Source organism: Calidris pugnax, unplaced genomic scaffold, assembly GCF_001431845.1.
Source record: "Calidris pugnax isolate Ruff unplaced genomic scaffold, ASM143184v1 scaffold56, whole genome shotgun sequence".
In the NCBI taxonomy this organism is placed as follows: domain Eukaryota; kingdom Metazoa; phylum Chordata; class Aves; order Charadriiformes; family Scolopacidae; genus Calidris; species Calidris pugnax.
Window position 1 is genome coordinate 17,143,090 of NW_015090839.1, and position 24,382 is coordinate 17,167,471.

Below are 24,382 nucleotides of genomic sequence, written 5' to 3' on the forward strand. Positions count from 1 at the left end.
GCTTTGACTTCTACCTGTCCTTCAAACAGCAAACTGGTCCCCGAAGACTTGGTTGCATGCGATGACGGTCTTGTAATTACTAACACTTATTATCATGCACTTTTAGTCTCAGAAGCTTAAAACTCTGTACAAAGACTGAGTCAGTATTAACAGCCCCATTTGACAGATGGTGAAACAAGCAAAGAGAGGCTAAAGGGAACATTTTGCAAACTCAGAAGTGGGCTGGAGTCCAAAAGTGCTAATTTACCCAGGCTTGCCGGTTCAGGCCTCTGGAAAGCAGGCACTTTTATACAGAGGCACCTAATCATATCTGTGCTGGTTTGAAAGTGATTTCCTAAGCAATTCATCAAAGGTTGCAGAGAGCATCAGTGGCAGAGCTGGCGAAAGTAATCCCGAGTCCTGGCTCCCAGTCACATCTCTCCTCCATCGTGCAGCACCCACAGGCACAGCTACCCCAACAGCCTCCAGAGGCATCCTCCCAGTCAAGATCTTCATCCACCTACCCATCTCCCCAGCTGGAAATACCGTGGGCACTCAGGGAGATCTCCCTCGTCCACACGGGCAGGTAGAAGCACAATGAAAGGGGCAATGAAGAGGCAATGAAGAGGCCCCTTGCTGAGCATTCCCCTTGTTTCAGGGTAAATTCCTTTTCCGAGTCAAAAACCTTTGAGGGAACCATTTGTGAATATGTTCTGTAGCACATATAGTGACACAGAGCCATGAGAAGCAATGGGATGTTTAGTTTGCCCACGTCATCTCCTGTCCTCCACACAGCTCTGCCAGGAAGCCTCCAGCAGGCTGTCACTGCCCCTTGAGCATGAATCTTGAGTCTCCTTGTAGCTCCATCCCACTGCAGCTCCATGCTACCCTGTGGCTCCTTACAGTTCCATGGTCTTCTGCTTCTCCAGACAATGTGGGGAAATTTAATTTGCCTTTTGCAATTACAAGCATTAGTACAATGGGTCGATTCACTGTTCAAATTTAATATAATGAAATATTGCTGGGCCCCTAAGCTACCGTGGTTATTAAAAAAAATATCATTGGATCCTCATGTTTTTTAAAACTGTTATTCTAGTGCTCTGGGATTTGAGTTTATTTTTTTCCCCATTTGCTTTCCAGCCCGCAAAAGAACTATTTTTCTCCCTTTCACTTATGTTATGATACATGAATATTTGAAGAAGCCTATAAAGCTATGAATGAAACATCAAGAATACAGCATGCAGAAAGCCAAGGGATTATTTTATCTGTATATTTCCGAGTGAATGCTGTGCATGCAAGCAAGAAAATGATTTCACGGACTAAAGCTTCCTTCCTGCACATGCATCTGCTAAGGTGCCCTTAGCCCTGACCTGTGATGCTTCCTGACAGTCCAGCTGGGGATGCTGTACCTGTACCAGCCCCATGGATGTCCCCCCGTGATGTTTCCATCCCACAAGCCTCCCTCTGCTGCCCCCGGCCTGGGCTGCATCCCTCCATCCCTCCCCAGGGCACCTCTCCCTCGCCTGCTCTCCTGCTCTGCATGCTGTGCTCCTCGTGGGGCCAAGCCAGGCCACCACAGTGCTGCTGGCATCTCAGGTACTCTCACAGGCTCCACGTGCATATTCTTACAGGGAGCTGCTAAAATTAACTCCGCAGTCAAATGCAGAAGAGCAGTCCCAAGTACCCCCCACCTAACCCTTGCACACGTGAGCGCAGACACGCACCCCTGCCCGCAGACAGGGCAGGCGACGCCGACTCTCCCAGGGGACCCAAAGCCTTCAGCTCTGGACCCCAGTTCCTCCTTTCCTGGGATTTCTCTGCCCTGCAGGTCCAGATTTTACTAGGCAAAGTCAAAATTGTGTGCACGATCTCTGCTTCCCCTGCCACTTCTGAAAGTGGACAATTTAGACCTCAATTTAGCTACTAAAAAAGCTAATTCCTAATAAATGATTTCATCTGCATGTTCTCAATGTACTTTGGAGTGAAATCCTGCTGTGATGTGCATGTTGGTGTGGGGTACAGATCAGCAACTGACCTCCCTCCTGCTTTAACTCTGCCAAGGAAGGTTCAACCAAGAGGAACCAGGCTTACGAAGGGAGCAGAGCAGAAATAGGGCAATCCTGTAAATCCTGTGCTAAATGTGTGTCCCAGTCTTTTCCTAAGCAGTAAAATACCTTTTTCTGCTGTTTACCTCCGAGAGAGAGATTTGACCATGCTGCATGCTTTATTCTGGACTCATTCTTCATTAACATAAATCTCTTCTAGTCAATATCCCTAAAGACTCCAGGAAGCCACTGCATAGATACGAGGATCCTTGTTAAAGGCCTGGAATTTACGGAGTGAGCTGAAATGAAGGAGAGGAGGCTGGATTTTGAGGAAACCCTCAGTCACACCACAGGGCACTCACAGGCACCCAAAAGTGACCATTCAAACCATGGGCTCATTTCCCCAGAGGGGCAAGGATCCCCCGTCTTCCAGATGTAACTGTCCACAGGCTCTGCCTCCAGATTTGCTCACTGAGGTGAGCAAACTGTTTCCCTAATGGACTGTGAAGAATTATAAACATGTTTTTTTTATAGGCTAAACAAGGCAGAGATTTTGCAGCATTAACCTGAATGCTGTTATTATTGAAGTCAATAGCAAAGCTCTTGCAGATTCCAAGAGACTCCTCTCCATCAGGAGAATCAGCAGCGTTCAGCTTAATCACAGAGCTGCAAGCAAATTATTAAACCTTCGGGGAAGGAGGTAACAGCAATCTAACATCTCTTTGCTATTCCCTTCAGCAGCTGATGGAAGAAGGAGTTTCTCAGCATCTGCCCACACTTCAAGAATCTGCAGCACATGTGCTTGTATCAATGCAGCTTATCTTATCCAGGCACAGACTTTTGTACCAAGTCACATTATTTCATCAATATTTTGATATAGATAATTTGCTGGATCAATCCAAGCTGGGAATCCTTCTTACTTCGCAGTCTAATCCTTACTCTGTGATTCCCATCCACATCCCCGCTCTGGGCCACGAAGCCTTCCTGTCAGGGCTGCTGACACTTGATTAAAAGGAGATGTATGATGAGATTTGTCCACACAGGTTGACTCTGCACTGGGAGGGCTGAGAGGGCTTCAGACAAAATCTTCGCACGCCAGGCCATGCCAGCAAGCTGTTGAATAGCGCTCGCCAGCCATCTGTGCTCCCCTTTCCACTGAAGTCACATCTTGTGGGAGACGTGCTTTCTGAAGCAAAATTTTGCATGAAGGATGTCGGCCCCTTTTACAAAGCCTAACCCTCAAGACTCAGCCTTCATGCACCAGCCCCGAGGCTGAATCTTCTATCACTGCAGCAAGCTGAGTTCTCATGAGCAGACTCCCAATTACCCTTATGAAACATTTTTTTCCAAATGCTATTTTCACAATTATCTGCTATCAAGTGAAATCTTCCAAAGTAGCCTCACTTGCCATTCAGGCTCCATCAACGCTAAGGTTAAACACAATTTGAGCAGAAGACTTATCCAGGGAAAGCAAAGCAAGTTTTTCTCTTGTAATCCAGGACTGCAGACAAAGTGTGAAAGCTGATGTGTGAAGAAAGCACTTCTCCAAAATCCCACTGGGCTGACAGAAATAAAATCCTCAGTCCGAGTTGTGATCTGACACAATACCTGAGCTGCCAGGAGAGCAAGAGTCAAACCAACAGATAGCATCTTGTCATCAAGGAAAAGACTTCTTTCACTGAAGGAACACTTTAAAAAGGTGCTGAGAAAAGAGTGGCCAGAAAGGTGGCTCAGGGTGCTGGGAGGTTTCAGAGCCCTGCAGCACTCAGTAGGCAGGGATTCAGTTTATGTGACTGCACATACAGAGAAAAGGTGAGACAAGGAGGATTCCGAGACTCATGTCTTGGAAACGGAGAAGACAAAAAAATCAGGAAACCTGGGAGATGTCCAGGAGGCAAAAGAAAAGCAACATTTACCATCTTTGCCAAGTGAAGAATGAGAGTCTCTCTTTGATTTCTTTTTACTCATTCACTTTGATATACTCAGCTCACAGCAAGTGCCATTTTTGCCAGTGCTCTTTGCATCTGATACACCACTACTGAGTCAGTACCGGTCTTCATCACAGAGCGGCTGGCGAGATACCCATCGCAGATCTGTTCTCATCTCTTTGCGTTATTGGAGCACGTCAACAAAAAAGTGCTGCTAAAGTAAAACTACTTGATGTGAATTGTTTGGATGATCAGAAAGGCTTTGAAAAATTCCAGCTGCAGAAAGCAATTGGTGAAAAGGAACAAATGGGTTGCAAGACAAAGTTTGGCATTAGAGATGTAACATCTATATAAGGGGGGAAATAAAGAACAGAAGTGGTCAGCTCTCCTTATGGCAAGGGTTAACAACCGAGTGCCCCAAGGCTCAAGGCAGCATGGCACTGATATAATTGGGGGTGAACAGCGAGGAGCAGCATCTGCAGATGATGCAAAATGTTTCAGTCAAAAGGCAGTTTTAATGGCTGTTATGTCTTCTGCAAAGTCCTGAGCAACCCGAAGAGAAGAATTTGTGTTTGGACCACCACAGGTACCTTCCTGAGCAGGGATGTTTTTCCCTGGTAAGGTGCTTGCAGGTGCAAACAGCAAGAGCAATAGGATGAATTTCCTGCTGAGCTCTGGCCCTCGCAGAGACTCTGCTGGAGATACACAGCCTCACCTAATCGTGCAACCCAAGACAAGGTCACTCCCCCATACCCCACAGCTCTGGTCAGGGCAAGCAGATATTCCCCTGACTGGTGGCAACTGCTTTGTACCAGCACACGTATGGGACAGCACAGCCAGTAATGCAAATCAGCCACAGGACAGCAAACCTTGCTGCCACCCGCCATCCTCTTTCGCTGCCTGTCACAAACCACTGCCACCGCAGCCGGCAGCAGAGCAGGTCCCCTCAGGGACAGCACAGGGGATCTCAACAGCATGGGGCTACAGACCAAGTTCTGCATCCAAAGTGAACCATCCAAACTCTGCCCCAGGCTGGTTTGAGAAGCACACACCTACTCCCCTGACCACCCGCCCTGCCATCTGAAGCTCTGCCTTCCCTTGGGGCACCACATTTCCTTGTTGATTCCATCACTGCCACCTAGCTTGTACCCTTAAGGTAAGCTAATCCAAACTCTGCCCCAGGCTGGTTTGAGAAGCACACACCTACTCCCCTGGCCACCCCCCCGCCATTGGAAGCTCTGCCTTCCCTTGGGGCACCACATTTCCTTGTTGATTCCATCACTGCCACCTAGCTTGTACCCTTAAGGTAAGCTAGCAGATACCCTCTGTCTGGAGAGGTCCTGGGGCCAGTGCAGGCCCTCGGCACAAAGCTGGCATGGCTGGAATGGACTGGCAGGCTGTGCACAACCCAGCTTGCAGACTGCTTCCAAACACGACTGCCAGTCAGCTGAGGTGCCCAGCACTGCCCCGCTCCCACCTGGGTCAGAGACATCTTTTGAAGACACTATGAAGAGCCTGTCTGAGAACATCCAACACTCCTACAGCTCCCTAGGCACCGGTTCAATGCGACAGAGCTAAGTGGGGACTAACAACAAAACGAGGACACACCGTCAAGAAAACCACACCTTCTGCAGTGCTGGAAACAAACGCGTGGGCAGCTGAAACCCAGAGAGACTCTTCTTCCAAAGCAGCCCTGCCTGCACCTCCCCGGAGAGGCAGGAGCTGTGCTGTGCCCTCGCTGTGTGCGTCGCATGGGGGCCCGTGCATCACTGCAACTAAACCAAGTGAATTCCCAGCGAGGCATTCCCAGCTGCCGTTTGGGATATTCCCCCCATCCGTGGGTGCAGGGTGATGGCAGCATCCGTGCAGAATCTGTACGGGTTGTGCGTGGGCTTTGCAGTAAGTAAACCATCCAAACTGCCCCTGCAACAGGAACACGTGTGCAGGGGGTCAGCAGGAGTATCCCTTCCCGACGCCATACACTTCCTGAGGCCGTGCGCATCCCAGGCTGCCTCCTCTCCGCCGGGAGCTGTCTGCTGGCAACAGCATCTGCTCTACAGCCTTGGCCAAGACCTTCTCTGCTCCCAACGCTCTGCATGGGAAAGCCTCGTGAAGCTCCTTGTTCTTCATCCCAGGCACAAGGTACACTCCTCGGAGATGTCACTGCACGCAGCGCTACGGAGCCGGGGATCTTTCCAGATGCCCTGGAATTAGTGTAGCGACTGTGCCACCTTGTGCCAGCAACGTTTACAAAAGCATTTTAATCTCTTGCCTCCCGGATTTTAAACCTGCAGTGCTCTCGCTCTGACTTTTCTCTAATGAGGCCCGCCAGGGCTCTGCATCTCCTCCTCAGCATGGTCCTTCAGTTCTTCCAGGTGCAGAGGGTCCGTCCGAGGCTGTGCCCTCACCTCCGGCGAGGGAAGGAGCTGGCCTGATGGCTCTGTGCTGCAGATCATTTCATCTGCTCCCATCTCCTCTCCGCCTGTTGCCAATCAGACAGTCCCACTGACTCCAACCGACGCTGGCGTAAATCAGACACACACCACACAGCAAACCAGCATCGCAGTCCTAATAATGAGGACACTGTACAACTGAACCACCTTCGGGGATATTTGGATTTTTTTTTCAAACGTGTTTTTACTCAGCCAGGTGCAAGGTGGCCCATAGCCAAAGAAACACAGGACTTCACAAAAAACCTCCCAATCCTGTCTCTGTATCCCGAAGCTCACTGGTTTAGAAAGGGGTGCAGGGCTCACAGAGAGCAGACAACGGAGCAGAAACTTCAGTGTGATGCTCAAAGCTGCCAAGTGCATAAACAGGAGAGAGCCAGAGGCAGGTATTTTTCCTCCTGCATCTGCTGAGATGGAGGTGGGAGCCTTGTGGACGGGAAGGGGTATTGTGTGGAGAGGAGACCCCGGGGTAATTCTAGGGCTGAAGACTTTGATCTAGCCCTGAACGCTTTGCTGACACAGATTCCTTAAACTTCTATGAAGAAATCTGACTGTAATATGGCTACAGTGAGCAGGTACCTGCACAGAAGGCACATATCACTACATAGCTCTTTCATCTGATGGAGAAAAGTAGGAAAAGCAACTAATGGCTACAAGCTGAGGCCAGACAACTTCTACCTAGTAGCTGTGCTCACACATCTTTACCCTGGAGGGCAATTCACTGCTGGGATATACTCCCACGGGATATGGCAGGTTGGGCACACTGCTTTGGCTCAAGGGCAGCTGGACTTCGGTGAAACCTGAGGGGCTGTGCTTGACACACAGTGAAACCTCATGTCCTTCACTGCCTGCAGGCTGCAGGAGATGGTCTAAGGGCATTACACTATGAATCCTCTTCGGGTTTACATTTTACAAATCCAGGGATGCTAGAAGACATTGTCATGCTAATACAAGCTGTGTCTGTCCCCAGCATCCTGCAGAGCTGTGCATGGGAGCTCAGATGGCCAGAGGGCAGCTGCTGTGCTGGCCAGATAAGAGACAGGAGACATTTCAGCAAGGGAAAGCTGTGATGTACAGGCAACTGCCAGGTGTTCCCATCACCTGCAGCAGCACAGAATCACAGAACGGCTGGGGCTGGAAAGGATCTTTGGAGATCATTTAGCCTAACCCCCCTGCCAAAGCAGGTTCACCCGGACAAGATTGGACAGGAACATATTCAGGTGGGTTTTGAATATCTCCAAAAAAAGGAGCACATGGGAGCAGAAATAAGCCCATGGGCACACATGTCTGTCTCTACTCCATACTAGACAACCAGAAGGTTCTGTAAAGTGTTTTTGTTTAAATCTTGGCCCTCCCAGGCCACCCCAAGGCTGGTGAAGCTAACGGCAAGACTCGCTCAGTGACAAAGAGGTCAGACGCATATAGGACAAGGACAAAGATACATCTGGGCAAGGCACAACCGTAAGCCAGGGTTTATTCCCACTATAATCCTGCTCTGCTGGGAGATCCTGGTTCCCGCTGCTGATGACGCAGGACCTTAGCACAGCTCCACACCTTCTGCACAACAGAATGTGTCACAAGCAATCACAGCAAGGGCATTTTTAGACAAAATACACGGAAAACCATTTTCAAAAATAAAAGCAAAATGAGATACCTCACACCTTCCCTCTTCTCCCATGGGCTTTTCACCGCGCCTCGTAGGGACCCAAGAGCACCAAGTCAATGCCACTGGCAGGCAACAGCAGAGGGAAGGACAGGGGGGTGTATGGGAGGAGCCGAAGGGGCAGCCATGCATTATACCCTTCTCTTGCCTTTCACACTCCCCAAGGTGCTGGCAAAGGAACAGGAGAGGGGAGAACAGCAAAGGTGTGCTCAGAATAAAAACAGTTCAAGACAAGGAAACCCAATCAAAATAACGCAGCCTCCAAGGCTCAAGCATTGCACAAAAGGAGGATCAGAAAGAAGCTGGGCTCTAAAAGGCAGAGATGACACCGAAACAGAGTGAGAATACAGGAAAGCAGAGAATAAAAGTTGATCCATCTACAGGAGGAGGAGAAAAGGAAGGAGGGGAAGGAGGAGAAAGAGGGTTATATTTTCTGGATTTGGGGTTTGGAGACTTGATTCTGGTTTTTTTCTTTTTTTTTTTTTTTTCTTTTTTTTTTTTTTTTCATAAAGGATCTCACACCTGATATTCCTCGTTCCATCCATTTCGGTTCACCAAGGGCAATGAAGAAATTCTCCTGCCTTTCGTATTCCTCCTCATCTACTATCTTAACCCTTACGGTCTTCCTGTAGGGACAACAAGAGAGACAACCGTGTACAGCGGGTCGGCCGGCCGGAGGCGAGGCAGCGGCGGCAGCAGCGGCGGTGGCAGCGGCGCGGGCTCCTGGCACGGTACGGCACGGCACGGCACGCAGCCCCTTCCCCGGCGGGGCGACGTGCCTGCTGGACACGGGGCATCCGTCGCAGCTGCTCCTTGGGGAGCGGGAGGGTGTTAGGGAGAGAGGGGGCTGGCGAGGGGGTGAGAAGGGAAGGGAGAAGGGGAGGAGGTGGGACCTTGCTGATGGTTAGTGGGAGGCAACTTCTGCAGCGCATTTTTTTTCAGTGTCACATGGTAACGGCAAGGGTATCAGCGGCCTGGAAACCACCAGGGACCACCCTGGGGTACCCACTGCGTTTTAGCTGGAGGATCAATTGCTTCTGCTACCCTCACAATTAATAATAAATCTGCAGGGACTCCGGGCTGGGAGCCTGAGGAGAAGAGAGAGAGATGGGTACTCACAGACACATCCCCCAGTGGGGTGAGGTGGGTCTCTGCTGGCAGCTACAGCTCTGTCAGCTGCGAAGGAGGCTGATATTTCTAATTTCCATTTTCAAAATGACACATCTTACTGCTTTTTCTCCTTGATAGTGTCTACCTCGTCCCCCTGACTTGTTCCCCAAGGAGGATGCAGCTTTCCTTGGGAGTGGAGAGCTTTGCTAGGACCTCGAGGGGGACACAATGGGAATAAAAAGCCTTGGATGCTCCAATGGAAAACACTGGGTGCCAGAGTGGGACTGACTCCTTCTCTCTGCTGCCTGGCTCCCTCCGGCACCCCTGCAATGCACACAGCTGCTGGGAGCCCTCCGGTGAACCAAAGTGGGGCATCAGCTCCTCCCTGCCCTCCTCTCCTGCTCCCAGAGCTGCTCCGCAGCAACCGGACCAGGGGGCTCTACAGCCTTGGCCAAGACCTTCTCAGAAATTGCAGGAGCTCCTTCTGTGCCAGGCCTCAGTTCCTGTCTTCACCTAACGTGGGTCTGACCAGGACACCCTGTAGGACCACGGCCAGGTGATGATCTCCTGAGATGCTGGATGTTTATAGCCAGCATCTTCCCACTGACGCTACAGAATTTGCTTGGACCCTCCAGTGAGGATGGCAGAAGGTCCCCGTCTCTCAAGGACAAGCAGGGCTGCTCTCCATCCTTCTCTCTCTGCCCCCCCTCACCCCTTTGCCTCTCCCCGGCCCCAGCATCACTCCCCCCCATGGGTACCATGTGACACGGTGTGTGCGCACAGCAGCGTTTAGGGCAGAGCGGTTGGAGACAGAGAGACATCAGAGGAAGAAGAGGAGAAGAGGAGGAAGGAGATGGAAGAGAAGAGAAAAGAAGGTTAATGTTAGTCTGGAGGGCCAGTACTACACCTTTCTGTAAACTCATATCCACCATGCGGGGGCTCATCAGCTGAATGAAGAAATTCTTGTTTTTTTCATACTCCTCATCATCAATTACCTTGATGTGAACTGTTTTGCTGTGGATGGAAAAATAGTAAGTGTCATAAAGCCAAGAAGGGAACAGAGAAGCAACAGTGGAGGAAGGTAAAGAGTTGAACAGGGTCATTAGAGAGTCAAAGTTTTCTCACCCACTGAACAAGCTCAACACGGCCCTTAAGAAAGACTAAAGCCCCACTCCTGCAAGTGACACTGGACAATTTTCTGTTTAGCCCAAAGGCTGGAATGGCAGGCCACACAGTGGAAAGCAAAGTTAGCCAAAAATAGCTCCAATCCCTCGGGAAACAGGCTCAGGAGCTGCCAGCATGGCTGACAGCTCAGCGTGTGGGCAATGAGGTCTGATGGTCAGCGGGGAAGCAGGGATCCCTCACCCTGCTACCCAACACACACATGTGCAAAAGCAGACACACAAACACACACACACCACAGACACTGTGCTGCTGCCTCCCTGCTGGCAACCCCCTGTGCCGGGCAGGCACCCCCTGACCACACGGGTCACGGGGGAACCCAGCTCTGATATCTGCATGTCAGAGTGAACCCCCCTTCCCACAGCTCCGTACCCACACGTGGCCCTGCAGCTACGACCTCCCCTCACTCCCTACCCATCCTCAGTCAATCCCTGGTGCATTTTGTGCACCACCCATCTTGGCTGGGGATAGAAAAGAGGAGAAAAGCAGGACTGGTGATCCCAGAGCCTGGAAAAATAGCCCCGAGCTTCAAATCCCTATGTGCCTCAGCCCGGAGCCCTTTGCATTAAATAAACCCGGTATCTCCAATCCCACAGCAATTCAGAGAATGAGAAGTCCATCCCTGCATCCTGAGGATACTGCGATCCCCATCCTGGGGCCAGCAGCCCCCTGAAAATCACCATTTCACAACAGAAAATCAGAGAGTTGATTAATTGCCATCGCTGCAGCTTACGTTCTTACTAGTATCACTAATGGCCCCAAAATTATCCAGCCCCCCTCCAATTTGACTCTCAAATCATAACTGCTCCTGCACTGTGACCATAGAAATCCCATCCTCTGTGCTGGCTCTGGTTTTTGGCTTGGTCCCAAACCCTGCCTTTCAAATAATAGCACATGGGATAGAGGGGAGAGTTCGGAAAACCTCTGCTATCTCCATCAGTGCAGGAATATGCAAAAAAACACCTCTAGTTCTTCTTTCTAAGATAAATCAGCTTTAGTTTCACCAGTACTTGTTCTACCCATACCCTGCACTAATGCCAGCAAGCCTCCTTTCCCTTCTCCAGACCCTTTCAATCCCTGCTAATCCAGCCTGAAGGATGTAGGATTTTAAATGATACGTCTCCAGTGTAAATGTTGGTGCTTGGCAAAGACTTCTTCACGATGATTTTGTTGCATTTTCTTTGGAGAGGTTGACCGAATTTGGCTTTTGAACCAGATGTTGTCTGGGACCCTGGAACTTTGCAACGCTTGTTCAATTTGCTGAGTTAAACCTACAGCTGATTCATAGCTCTGATCTTTTCCTTGCTCATATACTACAAAACAGAAGGTGGGATTTTCAAAAGCAGCCAGTGCTTCCTGAACGTGGGTTGCTTTTTAAAATCCTATCCGTAATTACCGCTGCTTACGGTTTTTCCATTCTAGGAACTCCAAATTGCTCAGTATTGCTTGTCTGCAAAAATTTGGAAAAACCTCCCAGAGATGTCATTTCCCGGGGGCCAGCTCAGGTATCACGACACAGCTATTCTAAGGCTTTCTGCAATGAATGTTATGCGTGCACACCGTTTGAGTTTGCTCTCATACGCTAACTTTCTTTTCCTTCCTCCCTTCTTTCCGTCTTTCCTTCCTTCCTTATTCCCTCCTTCTCTACCTCCCTCCCTTCTATCCTTTCTCCCTTCCCTTCCATTTTACGAGGTGGCTGTCCCGTCTCCATGGGTGGTGTGTGCACACACCACAGCAGAGGAGAAATGCTCCTTTAATGAGGACACATGCCCAGCAGATGATGTCCCCAGCTGTGTGCGTGGAAAGCCATTCTACGAGTCTATGATGTGATAGAGAGCAACCAACCACAGCCATGAGCCATGGGGAGAAAATGACCTTTTATCTAGCTCTGAAACAACAGGTGAGGGGCAGAACTTCCACAGACCAAAGCCACAGGTGCCCTGCATGGGCACAGGCAGGACATTGAACCCCTCGCCCAACCCGACTGAATCCCAAAAGAGGAGGAGATGCCTGACCTCCCCAGCTTTGCTGGGAAGCAGTGAGTGCTGAGCAGGTCCACTGTACTGAAAGGTTTGGGGACCCAGTGCAGGAGCCCAGAGGGGTGGGCTGTGTGGTGTGGGGACCCTGGCACCACCCATGGGATGGAGGGCTCCAGCCAAACCACAGCTACTGCCTACTCTTGCTCCAGAGGCAGCGTGTTGCCAGACTGCCCCATGCAAAGAGCAAAGGAGCCCAGCTGAAGTTTGCAGAGACCACGCAGTGACACCGGGAGGTGGGTGAGGGCTCACAGACCCAGTGCCAGACATCAGGGAACATTTTACCCTTGGCTGGGATTTTGCAGCAGAGGTAAGAGCAGCATCACCCGCTCCCAGCTCGCTCTGCAGCCTGCAAGGATGGGGATACGGGGCTGGGCTTGCTCCCTGGTGGGGAAGTGCCCTTCCCTCAGCTGCCTGGCTGCTCCGGTGCCTGTCACCCCAGAAAGGTCACCACTGACGGAGAGCAGTTTTGGTGGCCCATCAGGCCACCCCTCCCAGCCCACCCCAGCTGGTGGGAGCTGCCCTTTCCCAGGCTCTGCAGCTTCCCCAGCCATGGTGAGCAGCTCGCTCCTCTCCGGGGCTATGAAAGCAACCCTAACTACAGCTGCGGCCCGAGCTGTCGGAAATCGTCTGGAGGCCAAAACACAGATTGCATGGGAGCAATCTCATCCCTCACCTGCAGCCACACTGAGAGCTACCTCCTCGGAAGGCATGGAGAGCAGGGGAGATGGATGGGGAGAAGGGCTGGAGCGCAACACCGCCCCGGGAAGGCATCACGTTAATGCGAGAGCTGTGACAGGAGGACACCGAGAGGCAGAGAGCGCGCGGCAGCAGGAGGCTCGGGAACATTTTGCTGCAAGAACATCCTGACAGCTTCTTGAAATTAATGGAGGCAGAAGCGGGCACGAGGGGGGCTGGCGGCACAGCAGCGCTGAGGAGAACGCTCACCACAACAGGAAGCAAGGGATCTGAAGCCCACCTTGCTCAGCTGAGCAGCTTTCATTCCCCAGCCTCTCCTGGCTCTGCATGGGGAAAGGAAGACAGCTTCCAGCCTTACCCTTTCTCTCTGACGGCTCCACTGTGGCCAAGGTGGACCTCAGACAGCTCTAAAGTGGAGAACAAGAGAGGCCATCCAAAAACCTTCCCTGGCAATCAAATGCCACTTGGAGCTGGCAGCGACGAGCCACTCTGCAAACCCTAAAGCCCCATCACCAGCACCAAGACATGGCATAGGCCAATCTCAACCCCCACATTAATACCTCGGTGGGAAATGCTCTTAAATTCAGGCCTCGGTGGTGTTGCCAGCAGACTGAGCAATGCTTTCAGCAGGGCAAGCTGAGAGCCTGTGTTCCTGGGGACCACCTGGACATACAGAAGCCAGGATAGCTGCTTGCTCTCTCCTTTTTTTCTGGGGTTATTGCAAGCTGCCACCAATGGCCGTCAAACAATGGCGGCCTTAGCTCTCCCTTCTACAGCACTTAGAAACAATCACTGGTTTTAAAAGTTAGGGATGGGAAAGCTCCTCTGGGGAGCAACATTAAGTATGAGATTTCCCTGAGTAAGCAACAGAAGATGAAATGAATAGACATCGATCTTCTCCTAAAGGACTTTATGCACATGATGTTGCTAAATTCTCCGCCTGGGAAGTACAGAGGATAATCTATAAAATCATTTTATTTGACAACACGTCCGCTTCCAACACATAAGGCAACAACTGGATGGTTATTTGATTAATGTGCTAGAAAATATTGAGTATCTCTCTGTGTGGAGACTCTCATTTGCAGGAATTATTGCTGAGGAGGTTAAGAGGATGTGTCTGCGTGACTTTGGAATGTGAAATAAGGCTCAGCTCTAAAAACAGCATAAGTCAGGAGATGTCACATAGTATATACCATTGAAACAGGCAGGGCTGCACAAGGGCAGGATTTACAGTCCCCGGTGGGATGCTGTTAGCCTGTATGGAAAGCAGCCAGGACAGCAAGGTAAACATCCCTGGGACAGTGAGAAGTACCAGGAGATCTTTAGTAACTCATTAACGTGAATCATTAGTGCATACACCTTGGGTCAAGCCACAGCATTCTTGACACATCTTGATATACCCAAATCCTCATCTGATTTGCTGTGGATGCAGGTCCCTGCAGCATGAATTTCAAAGCGTGTGGTGCCAGTCTGACTCTTCCTCAGAGCTCTGCACTGGGCTGGGGTTTCAACGTGAAACTACAGATAGGACCTATTAGCTCTGCCAGAAGATCTCGTTGAGAAGTCCTACTGCAGAAATGCTGACTAGGTAAAATGTCAACATTTGAGGCAAATCAGAGGGGATTAAGCAAGACTATGCATAGTGGGGAGCTGTCTTTGCCCAGCTCACTGGCAGGCAGATATTGAACAGAGCAACGTGACAGCATGGGCAGACAAGGTGAAGAAGCCAGCAAGAGAAGCCCTGATATGATGCACATGGTCACACGGAGTTCTGCATTAAGTTACCCAGGGGGGGACAGGCTGAGCCATTTTCAAGCAAAGGATTAGGCTGTCACGTAGCACACAGCTGTTTGAGGAGAAGAATCATTAGATCCCAAAGCAGATTCACTAAACTCACCAAGATGATGAGTGATCTTAATTTCAACAGGAAATCACAATAATGATTTCAACAGGAAATCCCGAGTGTGGCCAAGACAGACAAGTTGCACATTGGGCTTAAGCTCATGCTTATGAAAGAAAACTTTTGGCTCCCATGGGGATTACAGAGGGAGGAACAAGTTTTGAAGCATCTATCTGCAACCACCGGTGATGGTCACAGTTTGTTCTAGCAGCCAGGTCAGAATTGAAGGTGCCTCTAAGGTCAGAGCAGCCGTCGGTACCAATTACCTAATCAGACGTCAACAGGATAGACGAACTGTCAGGATAGAGTTTCAAGCAGATCATTGATGTGCAAGTTCCTGATGTATGAGTTACAGAAGAACTGGTGCTAGTACAGGAGCTGGAGACAAGCCACTGCAGGCCAATTTCCAGGAACTGGCTGTGTCATTCATGAGGAACTTGGAAGAGCAGCTGTGCAAGAGCCACTCCACTCCGTGCAGCAAGCACATGAGGGGGAACAGCCCAGACCACCTCCCTACAAGACCAGCTGGCTGTAAAGTATCAGAGATACAGAAATGGGTGGGTTTTTTCTCTTTTGTCTTCAAGTTGGCCTATGGGACAACCAGATGGTAACTAGTTATCACCTTCTCATTAAAATAGGGTTTTAAGCAGTGCTAATCACTAAGTACGAATCTACACATAGAATACCTATATATTTCTCCAGGCAAGCCTGAAGCCATCCAAGCAAGTCACTTGATACTTCTGTGCTTCAGTTTCGATACCCATGAAGTGACTGTGATCCTTATTTCTCACAGGGATTTGATAGGGAACAGTCCCTACTTGCTTTGAATGCCTACTGTGGAAGGTGTTAGAATGATGAAGCCATAAGGAGGGTGAGGAAGAAAGCAAAGAGCACTTGAAGTGGTGGTGGAAACACCACTTATTCATATGAGTAGCAGCTTGTTCTGCTTTACCTGATTTGGTCCTCACTGGAAGGGAGGTGTACATTTCTCTAGGGCACCTTTACACCATTAGGGAATCAAAAGACCTCAGAAAACAGGGCTGGAAGCAACTGCTAGCACACAGCTATTGCCCTGTCTCTGGGAAAGGCCAGATCCACCAAGCCATTCCTGGCAGGTAAGGTGGTTGTGCAACTTTTTTGAAAGGTTCATGGGAGAGATGGTTTTCTGGACAATCTTTCCCCTTATTTCAACTCTTTACCCCTAGGAAGTCCTTTCCTAATGTCCACCCAGACTGACAAGATAAAACTTGTCTGGGAGGGAAGCCAAGAGAAGCCTTTGGTGCTGCCTCCCGGCACACATGGCAAGGAGAACTCCCTATGTCCCTGTTGTCCCTTCCCACACAGGTAGGGTCTGGGACCTCCCAGTTGACCCAGAATCCTTCTACATGTCCCTACGTGCCCTGCGTGCAGCACATGGGGCATCTCCAGTCAATTCCTGTGAGGGCTAGGGCCAGAAACATCCATCTCCTCTGCAGCAGGTCACAAGGAGGAGGAAAAGGTCCACCGAGGAAGACAATGGGCAAGAAGCTGCTGTACCCTGAGGCAGAGACAAAGACCTCAACCAAAAGCCCTGCGTGTCTCCCCAAGCCTGTCTCCCTGGCACTGCGTGGGACCCTCCTGGGGACCACCGGGAGTTCAGTGGCTCTGCTTGGCTGGTGTTGGCAGCGCAGCTTGTGCACCTCACACCAGGTCCTCATAAGAGATAAAGGAGGAAATATTGACACAGAAAGGTGATTACCCTTTGTGTATTCCCTGTGTAATCTTGGCTAATTAGTAAATTGGCTCATTTTCAATTAGAACTATTGAAAATGCTTTAGTAGCTGACACATGATAATTCAAGGGACATGGCCAAGACTAAAGCCATATTTTTTAAAGTCTTTACTTGTATCAGAAAACTGTAAAGTGTTACCAGTAAGAGATCTATAGCGATAGCTGGTAAAAAAAATAAATTAAAAAGTAAATGAAAACCAAAATAATTGGCCAACTGTTATCCTCCCTTTATCTAGGACAGGGAAAGTGAAGTAGTCCCTCTGTGCCTGTTTCACTTTTGGTCAGTTTCATACTGGTCAGTTTCACTTTTCAATCTGTGCTTGTCTCCTGCCACAGCAGCCTAGCCCTGACGTTCTGCTGCCACGCAGAGAGGTGACACGACATGCCACTCATGTCATGACATGCGTTTCACACCTCCTTTGTACCAGTGCAAGCAACTGTACCAGCAAGAAGAACTCAGCGCCGCTAAGCTGCAGGCGGGTGAGCCCGTTAAGCACCGTCACGCCTTGCAAAAAAAAAAAATCCTTAAGCATGTGGTATGTTATTCAGGGCAACTTAGGAGATGAAGTACATCCACATGTGTCAGCCACGAGAACCAGCACTGGAGCTAGTAAATGGCAAACGTCTCACACTCAACTCAGAAGCCCTGAAGAAGAGCTGGAAAAGGCACAATAGGAAAGCACAAAAAAAAAATAATATAAATGCTCTGGGAAGTTCCTTAATGCAGTCAGCCCTGCCAGACAAACAGATTGCCAAAGCACTCTCTATTTCACTTTGTTCGAACATGATACAGTGCTCTAATACTGACACTTCTTCAAGGGAACATGCCACAGTTTGGTTTCAAGAATTTCTGTGGATGGGAAGAAAACGGCTTGTTAAACCCCCTTTCCCTCAGCCGAGTCGAGGCATTTAAGTTGGGTTGCACAAGCATAGCAGCCCAGCTCTACAGGTTTTTGGTCTTTATTCAGTTTAATAAAGGTTTTGGGTTTTTTTCCCTATTAAACATTTTCAGGTTCAGCTACAATCTTTGAGTTCCTCTTAAAAAAAAAAAAAAAAAAGATATCTGGGCTGATCTGTGCATCACCTTCCAGACTGTTGGCTCCGATACTGAAGCTGTGTGTGTGGACATAAGAAGGTCCTTGCCTGGCCTGCTGCAGATCAGCCTTTTCTTACTGACCCTATGAGACCTGATGCTTCAAGGCCAGGGGAGAGCAGACAAAAGTCTCAGCAGCCTGTGGAGCTATTTGTTGAGGTCTGTACAATAAGCACTTGCCTTGTACAAGTAATAATTCAACTTGGCAGCCCATGAAATCAGCCAGTTCTGGTGGGTACCAGCCCGGTGTAGGTGCAAAGCAGTGTCAGGCCCCTGGGCATGGACATTTCTCTCTTTCCTACCTCAGGCAGGTTCCCAGGGGAGCATCTTCTCTGAGAAGATGCTGTGCTCTTTTTCCCTCAGAAAGGAATTTTAAAAGGACCAAAACCTCAGCCACAACCCCACTGTGGTCACATGGTATAAAACTTAAGAAAAAGTAGAGGGTGGAAAAAGAAGGAAGGAAGAGAATTTATTCCTCAGACTTTGAGTTCTTCTGCTTCCAGCTTAGGTCTAACACACCACAACAAAAGCCCACAATGTCAAAACTCATCATGGATGCCAATAGCCAAATGAAATACTGGAGATGCTTCTGTCTGCTCTAAAGAATGGCTCCAAAACCTGACAGGGTGCAGGAATGGGAGTGCCCTGGACAGGAGAGGTTAGGCTGGACTACCTCAAAGCCCCTTGAGATGTTGTGAACAAACAAGGAACTGGCATTCAGCTGGAAGGGACCCCCATCCCACCACAGCTCTCCTGAATCCCACCTGCAAGACACTCATCACTAGCTTTTATTAGCAGCCCCACTGGGCTGCCTTCAAGCACTTCAAGCTGTCGCCCCTGGTTTTAGACTTTTCGCTGAAGGCATGGAGATTTGGAAGCTATATTTAGATGTCTTCTCTATTCTTCAGCAACAGGGTTGCCATGGAGATGCTGGCGAGGACAAGAAGGTGGAGACAGAAGGGGAGAGGAAGTTGAGGAATGAGAAGTGCCAGATTCAAAACAACCCTCACCAGCCCAGGAAGGCTTTAAACTCTTTGCAGGGCAAAAATTGCTGAAGCTTGTTAGCTTAGTAAGTCCCCAGCACTGGCTGGTGGGGTGGCCCTGCCATGCATCACTCAGCCCTTTTGAAGAGACCCAAAAGGCACACTGGGGGCGAGCCATCCAGCACAGGGAGTGAGGCTGATGGCCATGGGGACCTCAACTTCCTGATCCAACCACCACAGCAGGCATGCTGTGGTGAGGGTGAAGGTGGCCACTGCCAGCAGGGATTAGAGACCCTCCATCTCCCCCGTGACACATCCACATCCCCTGTGCTGGCAACAGCTGCAGGTGCACAGCCCAGATGTGCAGCTGCGAGCAGAGATTTGCACCTACTGCCCACAACACTGCTCTTCCCAGCACAGACAATGTAGGTGGAGACCAAAAGCTCCTCTTAACGTGTCTGTTCCCAAGACTTGCTGTCCTACACTTACAGCACTTAGAATAAAATTTGGCTTTCCAAAAAAGGTCAGAATAACCCACCTAATTCCCAGCTTGGGAGCTGGCATACCTCAGCTCCCCCCTGCCTGCCTAGACCTCCTTCCTGGCTTCTCCACATGCCAGCATCCCCAGATTTCAGTGCTCAAAGCACATCAAAACCGGTGGAGAGCTTTCCCATCACAAACCTCTCTGGACATCAGCCTCGCGAGTCCTTCTTTCCCCTCCCTCACCCTGCTCTGCCCACAGACCCGGGCAGCCGGTGCTTCCAGCCCAGCAGGATGGTGTTCAGCCCAGCCATTGGAGCTGCGCTACGTTCAACAGAGCAGCAAGGCAGCAATCTGTAGGAAATTAATGAGCTGCAAACAACGCTGTGCAGCTGCCAGCCTGAAACAAGCCCGCTCTGCAGGCTGCAGATACAATTATTATATATGAACAAAAGGAGCTGGAGCCGGAGCCGGGGTGCTTTGGCTCCGGTCACAGGCTTCTTGTGACCAAGATAAAGGACAGCAAGCTGAACTGTCACAGCACCATCAAGGTTGCATATCCAGCCATTTACACAGAGCCAAGATATTGCATCTTTATCCAAGGCCCTGGACATTTGACCAGGTTCAGTGGTTTTTTTTCCTCTTTTGTAGCACCGAAAATAGGGTCTGGGAGACTCAGCTGCACCATTTCAGTTCTTTGGGACTGTTTTCATTCTATTTCTTACCTATTAAAACACACTGGAAAAAAACAAACAGGACCATTTGTTAGCTTCCAGGAGCTAATGCCTCAGGAGGAGCTGCAGGTTCTCAGGAGCCGGCCAGCCCCCCTGGGCTCACACTTCCAGAATCCAGAGCTTTGGACCATAAAAAAGCCACCTCCTTGTTCATAAACTGAGCAAAAATAATGTTATCGGTCAGCTCTTCAGCAAAGAAGAGTGTTTCAGAAGGGTTAAATCTGGGAGCAGGGCAACCTTTGAGCCTTGCTTGATTTTGCAGATGACCTCGTTTCAGCTCAGAGGGGCTGGTGGACACTTTCCTGCCTCCCCACAGCCGGTCCCCTCACAGGACAGCCCGGCTCAGCCAGAGAAGGGAACCAGTGCTGCACGACCACATCAAACAGACCAGACCACGGCCTGCACAGCCCTCTCCCACCCAAGCGGGTCTCCTTTAATCAGCACAGTCCTCTATCATCTTACTGCTGTAATTTCCACCCTAACACTGTCCCATCTCAGCCTTCACATGTGGATCCAGCTTTGTGGGAAGCATTTTTGGCAAAGCCTGCTGACCAATTCACAGCAGAGACAGCTTCAACTCCTCCTGGAGTCTCTGGCTGATGGACAGGAGTCTCCTCCTGCCCTCTCTGCCTCGTGGCAAGAGTTAGTGCCAAGGCCCTTCACCCATCCTAAGAGCAAGCCCTACCCTCATCCCAACATGCTCAGTTCTTGTTCACTTTCTTGCTGCCTTGATCCTCCTATTGCAACTCCCTCAACACTTTGAATCCTCTGTCTTCTCCCTTTCAGTTCATGACAGTGCTGCTGAACAACTGTTTGACTTGACCTGTCTGGACACGCTCCTCGTGCACTTCGGCGCAAATCCTTTCAAACTCCCACTGAATGTTGGGTTTGCAGCCTGGTGCCACACGCTTCTCACCATCTGGTTAGAACCATAACCTGATAATGAAAAACAACCATTCTCCCAGCCTTGGTCTTCCACCCAGCTCGGTGGTGAGTGCAGTACCCTTCACTCCAGCACCAGCCAACATGTCCCTAGAGGTTTAGTAACATGACACAACTGCTCTGAAAGCTAAAACCTCATGCAGACCTCTACAACAAATCCCTTGCAGTTTCAGAGGAGGGGCTGTTACCTGATGAGCTTCCCCTTTGCTCTCCTAGCCCTTTCACCTTAAAAATTTAACTTCCTGACTCCACTGAGAGTCTTTTCCATTATGGGACCTAGAAGACCTTTTAGGACTTGAAATACAAAGCTAAAGAGCTGAAGAAAAAGGAAAAGATGCACTTGATTATTTTTTTTTTTGAGCTGATTTGGATTTTTTTCTGAAAGGAGGTCCCATCCCATCTCTGCCCAGAGTGTAACTGGGTTGCAATGCCATAGGTGCCTGAGCATCACTCCCTCCCTGCTCCAGCCTCCGCTTTCTTCCAGCTCGCTTCACATGTGCCCCGCAGTGAGTGTCAGTGCTCTTACAAGGAAACTGCTATACACCGGGGAGACTGTCAGGAGCGGGAGCCTTCTGCTCTGTCTGTCTGTTTACCAGGATGTCTGTCTGTGTTTATCAGCGGCTCATTCTATTTTTCAGATGCTGTCCCTAGCTCTGCTCCTTGCCATCATACTCCCCCCTCCAAACCCCGCCGACTTCCTTAGCCACCCCAGAAAGGCACTGGACTAAAATGCATGCTGAGAAATAAACTCTCTCTAAATGCTAAAAGCCACCCAGACAGCTGCTGATCGCCCAGATCCGAACACACGCCTCGTTGGTCTGAGGTTCTCCTCTGGTTTCACACCCGTGGGTAGGCTGCACTTATCTTTGCTCTCCAGAAGCAGAGAGGATATCAAAGACTTGCTTGGCTTCGTGGGCAGCAATCAGCTGGAACAGCCGGGAATGAAACACAGGGGCCTGAGTGTCCCCCCCACCCGGGTCTCTCCCTGGGGACTCACCCGGCCTCCCCGCTGCCGGGAACACCCCTGGCACTGGGGCTGCTGATGGAGCTGGCTCCGTGCCGCAGCTCAGCAGCCCGTTTCTGTCCCGTGACACACCTGCAGCAGCATCCCTGGGGCACTGAGGCTGCAAGAGCACGACAAGAAGTGCCCTGGGCTTGCCAGGTCCTCACCCACACAGCCTCTTCTCCTGGGTAGCTGGGCACTGCCAAGCAAGCTCACCAGCTTGGGGTCTTTGAATTCGACTCAAGCTGTGCAAGACTAAAAAACATGACATTGAACTGGGAGATGTCACAGAATCATAGAATGGTTTGGGTTGGAAGGGACCTTAAAGATCATAGAGTTCCAACCCCCCTGCCAAGGCCAGGGGCACCTCCTACTATACCAGGTTGCTCAAAGCCCCATCCAGCCTGGTCTTGAACACCTCCAGGGATGGGACATGCCATGCAGAATGGGACGGCACACGCAGAATGAAGCTGCCTGAGCAAAAAAACCCTCGTCCTACTATCATAGCAAGACTGAAGGCGAGTTGCACGTCCTGCAACGGTAGAGGAGAGCCTGTGAGTCCCTGCAAACCACAGGCACTGACTTTTTCATGGTCCTAATGTTGAGAAGGGTCTGCACAGAGAGCCTTGAAGTGGGAAATAACTCCCCATGGAGGATTGAGAGATGGTCTACAGCAGAAAGAGCCTGCAGCTGCAAAAGCTGGCTTTGTCAGGCACATTTGCCTACAGAGAACCAGGTCACATCCCATTTCCAGCAAATCAGAAATAATTCTGGGTTGGTTTGTTGCCTTTTTTCTTTTTTTTTTAATGTTTATTTACCAGTTGGTGCCTCCTGCAGAGACAGACATTTTGAGATCTGTGACTGGAAAAAGGAGAAAAAGAAGCTTCTAATGGTATTGCCATCTCTTTAAAAAGCAATGATAGTAACAGTCCCTACTAGCCCTTGGAGCTTCACATCTGACTCTGCTCCGACAGAGTGTGACTGTACAGGATGGCAGCGTTGGGCTCTATTTTAATTTTAGCCCAACCGTTCCAGATCAAATTTTCACAGCCTCCAAAGAAAGAGCTGGCTTTTATCAGAGACCAGAGTTATTAGTTTACAGTTGAGCTGTACTCTTTCCTCCTCATGCCTCAGCACAAATAATAACAGTTTTGCAGGCTAAATGAGGCTCTCCTGGCCATCTGCGAGACCCACTGAAGACTGAAAGATTGCCCAGGTATAATTTAGGATAAAATCTGTTTTTTGGAAGCACTTAGCACTGCTGGTGGAGAGAGAGAAAAAGAGAGAGAGGGCCCAGCCCCAAGTTTTGAGCCAAGAAATCCTGATAGTGCTGAGAGACACTAAAACCTCCTCTTTTTTTGTCTTCCACTGCCAGCAAATCTGATTTGAAATGATCAAGACTGAACATGTGGGGTGTTTTTTTGGTTGGGTTTGGTTTTTTTCCACACTGAGTGCAGATTTCAGATCCTTCAGTGCCTCGTGTTCCTCAAACAGGGAGACGGGCTCAAATTCAGTCCTGCCAAAAATGGATTTAGGTAAGATTGCACCCAAGATTAGATTCACCCTAAGCATCTATGAGACCACCTAACTCCTCTTTCTCCTTTTGGGGGGCTACGCACTGAGGGGTCTGGAGAATAAGTCTTATGAGGAGAGGCTGAGGGAGCTGGGGTTATTCAGCCTGGAGAAGAGGAGGCTGAGGGGAGACTTTATTGCTCTCTACAGCTACCTGAAAGGAGGGTGTAGAGAGGGGGGGGTCGGTCTCTTCTCTCAAGTCACAGGCGACAGGACAAGAGGAAATGGCCTCAAGTTGCGCCAGGGGAGGTTCAGGCTGGATATTAGGAAAAATTTTTTCACTGAAAGGGTTATCAGGCATTGGAATGGGCTGCCCAGGGAGGGGGGTGAGGCACCATCCCTGGAGGTGTTCAAAAGACGGGTTGATGTAGTGCTGGGAGGTATGGTTTAGTGATGATGTTCCTTGTTTGTTGTGTGGGTGTCTATTTTTGTCAGTTAGGTTGATGGTTGGACAAGATGATCTTTAAGGTCCCTTCCAACCTAGAAGATTCTGTGATTCTGTAATATGGGGCATCACTTTCCCCAGAGTATTCACAGCCAGGAGTGCAGTGCTGCCCTTCAGCTGAGCTCAGATGATTTTCTTCCTACCCGTCCAGGTGTTAAGGTTTTGCTCAAGTCAAGAGAGACTTTTTACCTTTAGTCTAATTTAAAGAGAACCCCCCGTTCTTTGGAGCCCCTGGTGCTCCACAGAACTATGCCACCACCCAAAAGCTCGCTTGGCCATGAAGACCAACTCCGTTCACTGCATCTCCCCCGTGCTCAGCTCTAGCAGCACCGGGGGCTGCCAAGAGCTGCCTGGCCTGGGAGAGCTTT

The 24,382-nt window shown here is 50.0% G+C and overlaps 1 protein-coding gene across 6 annotated transcripts in view; it reads right to left on the reverse strand.

Moving 5' to 3' along the window:
• SLC8A3 (solute carrier family 8 (sodium/calcium exchanger), member 3) overlaps positions 1-24,382 on the reverse strand; it is a 101,506-nt gene that overhangs the window by 12,414 nt on the left and 64,710 nt on the right. For 2 of the 6 annotated variants that reach the window (XM_014941838.1, XM_014941837.1), the window contains exons 1-2: positions 10,083-10,189; positions 8,588-8,691 (exon numbers count right to left, since the gene is read on the reverse strand). In XM_014941838.1, coding sequence (XP_014797324.1) covers positions 8,588-8,606 — 19 coding nt within the window. In that variant the 5' untranslated portion in view covers positions 8,607-8,691; positions 10,083-10,189. Of the gene's footprint in view, positions 1-8,587; positions 8,692-10,082; positions 10,190-24,382 lie in introns of those variants that run through there. The other 4 variants (XM_014941835.1, XM_014941833.1, XM_014941834.1 and 1 more) reach the window with 2 other exon arrangements.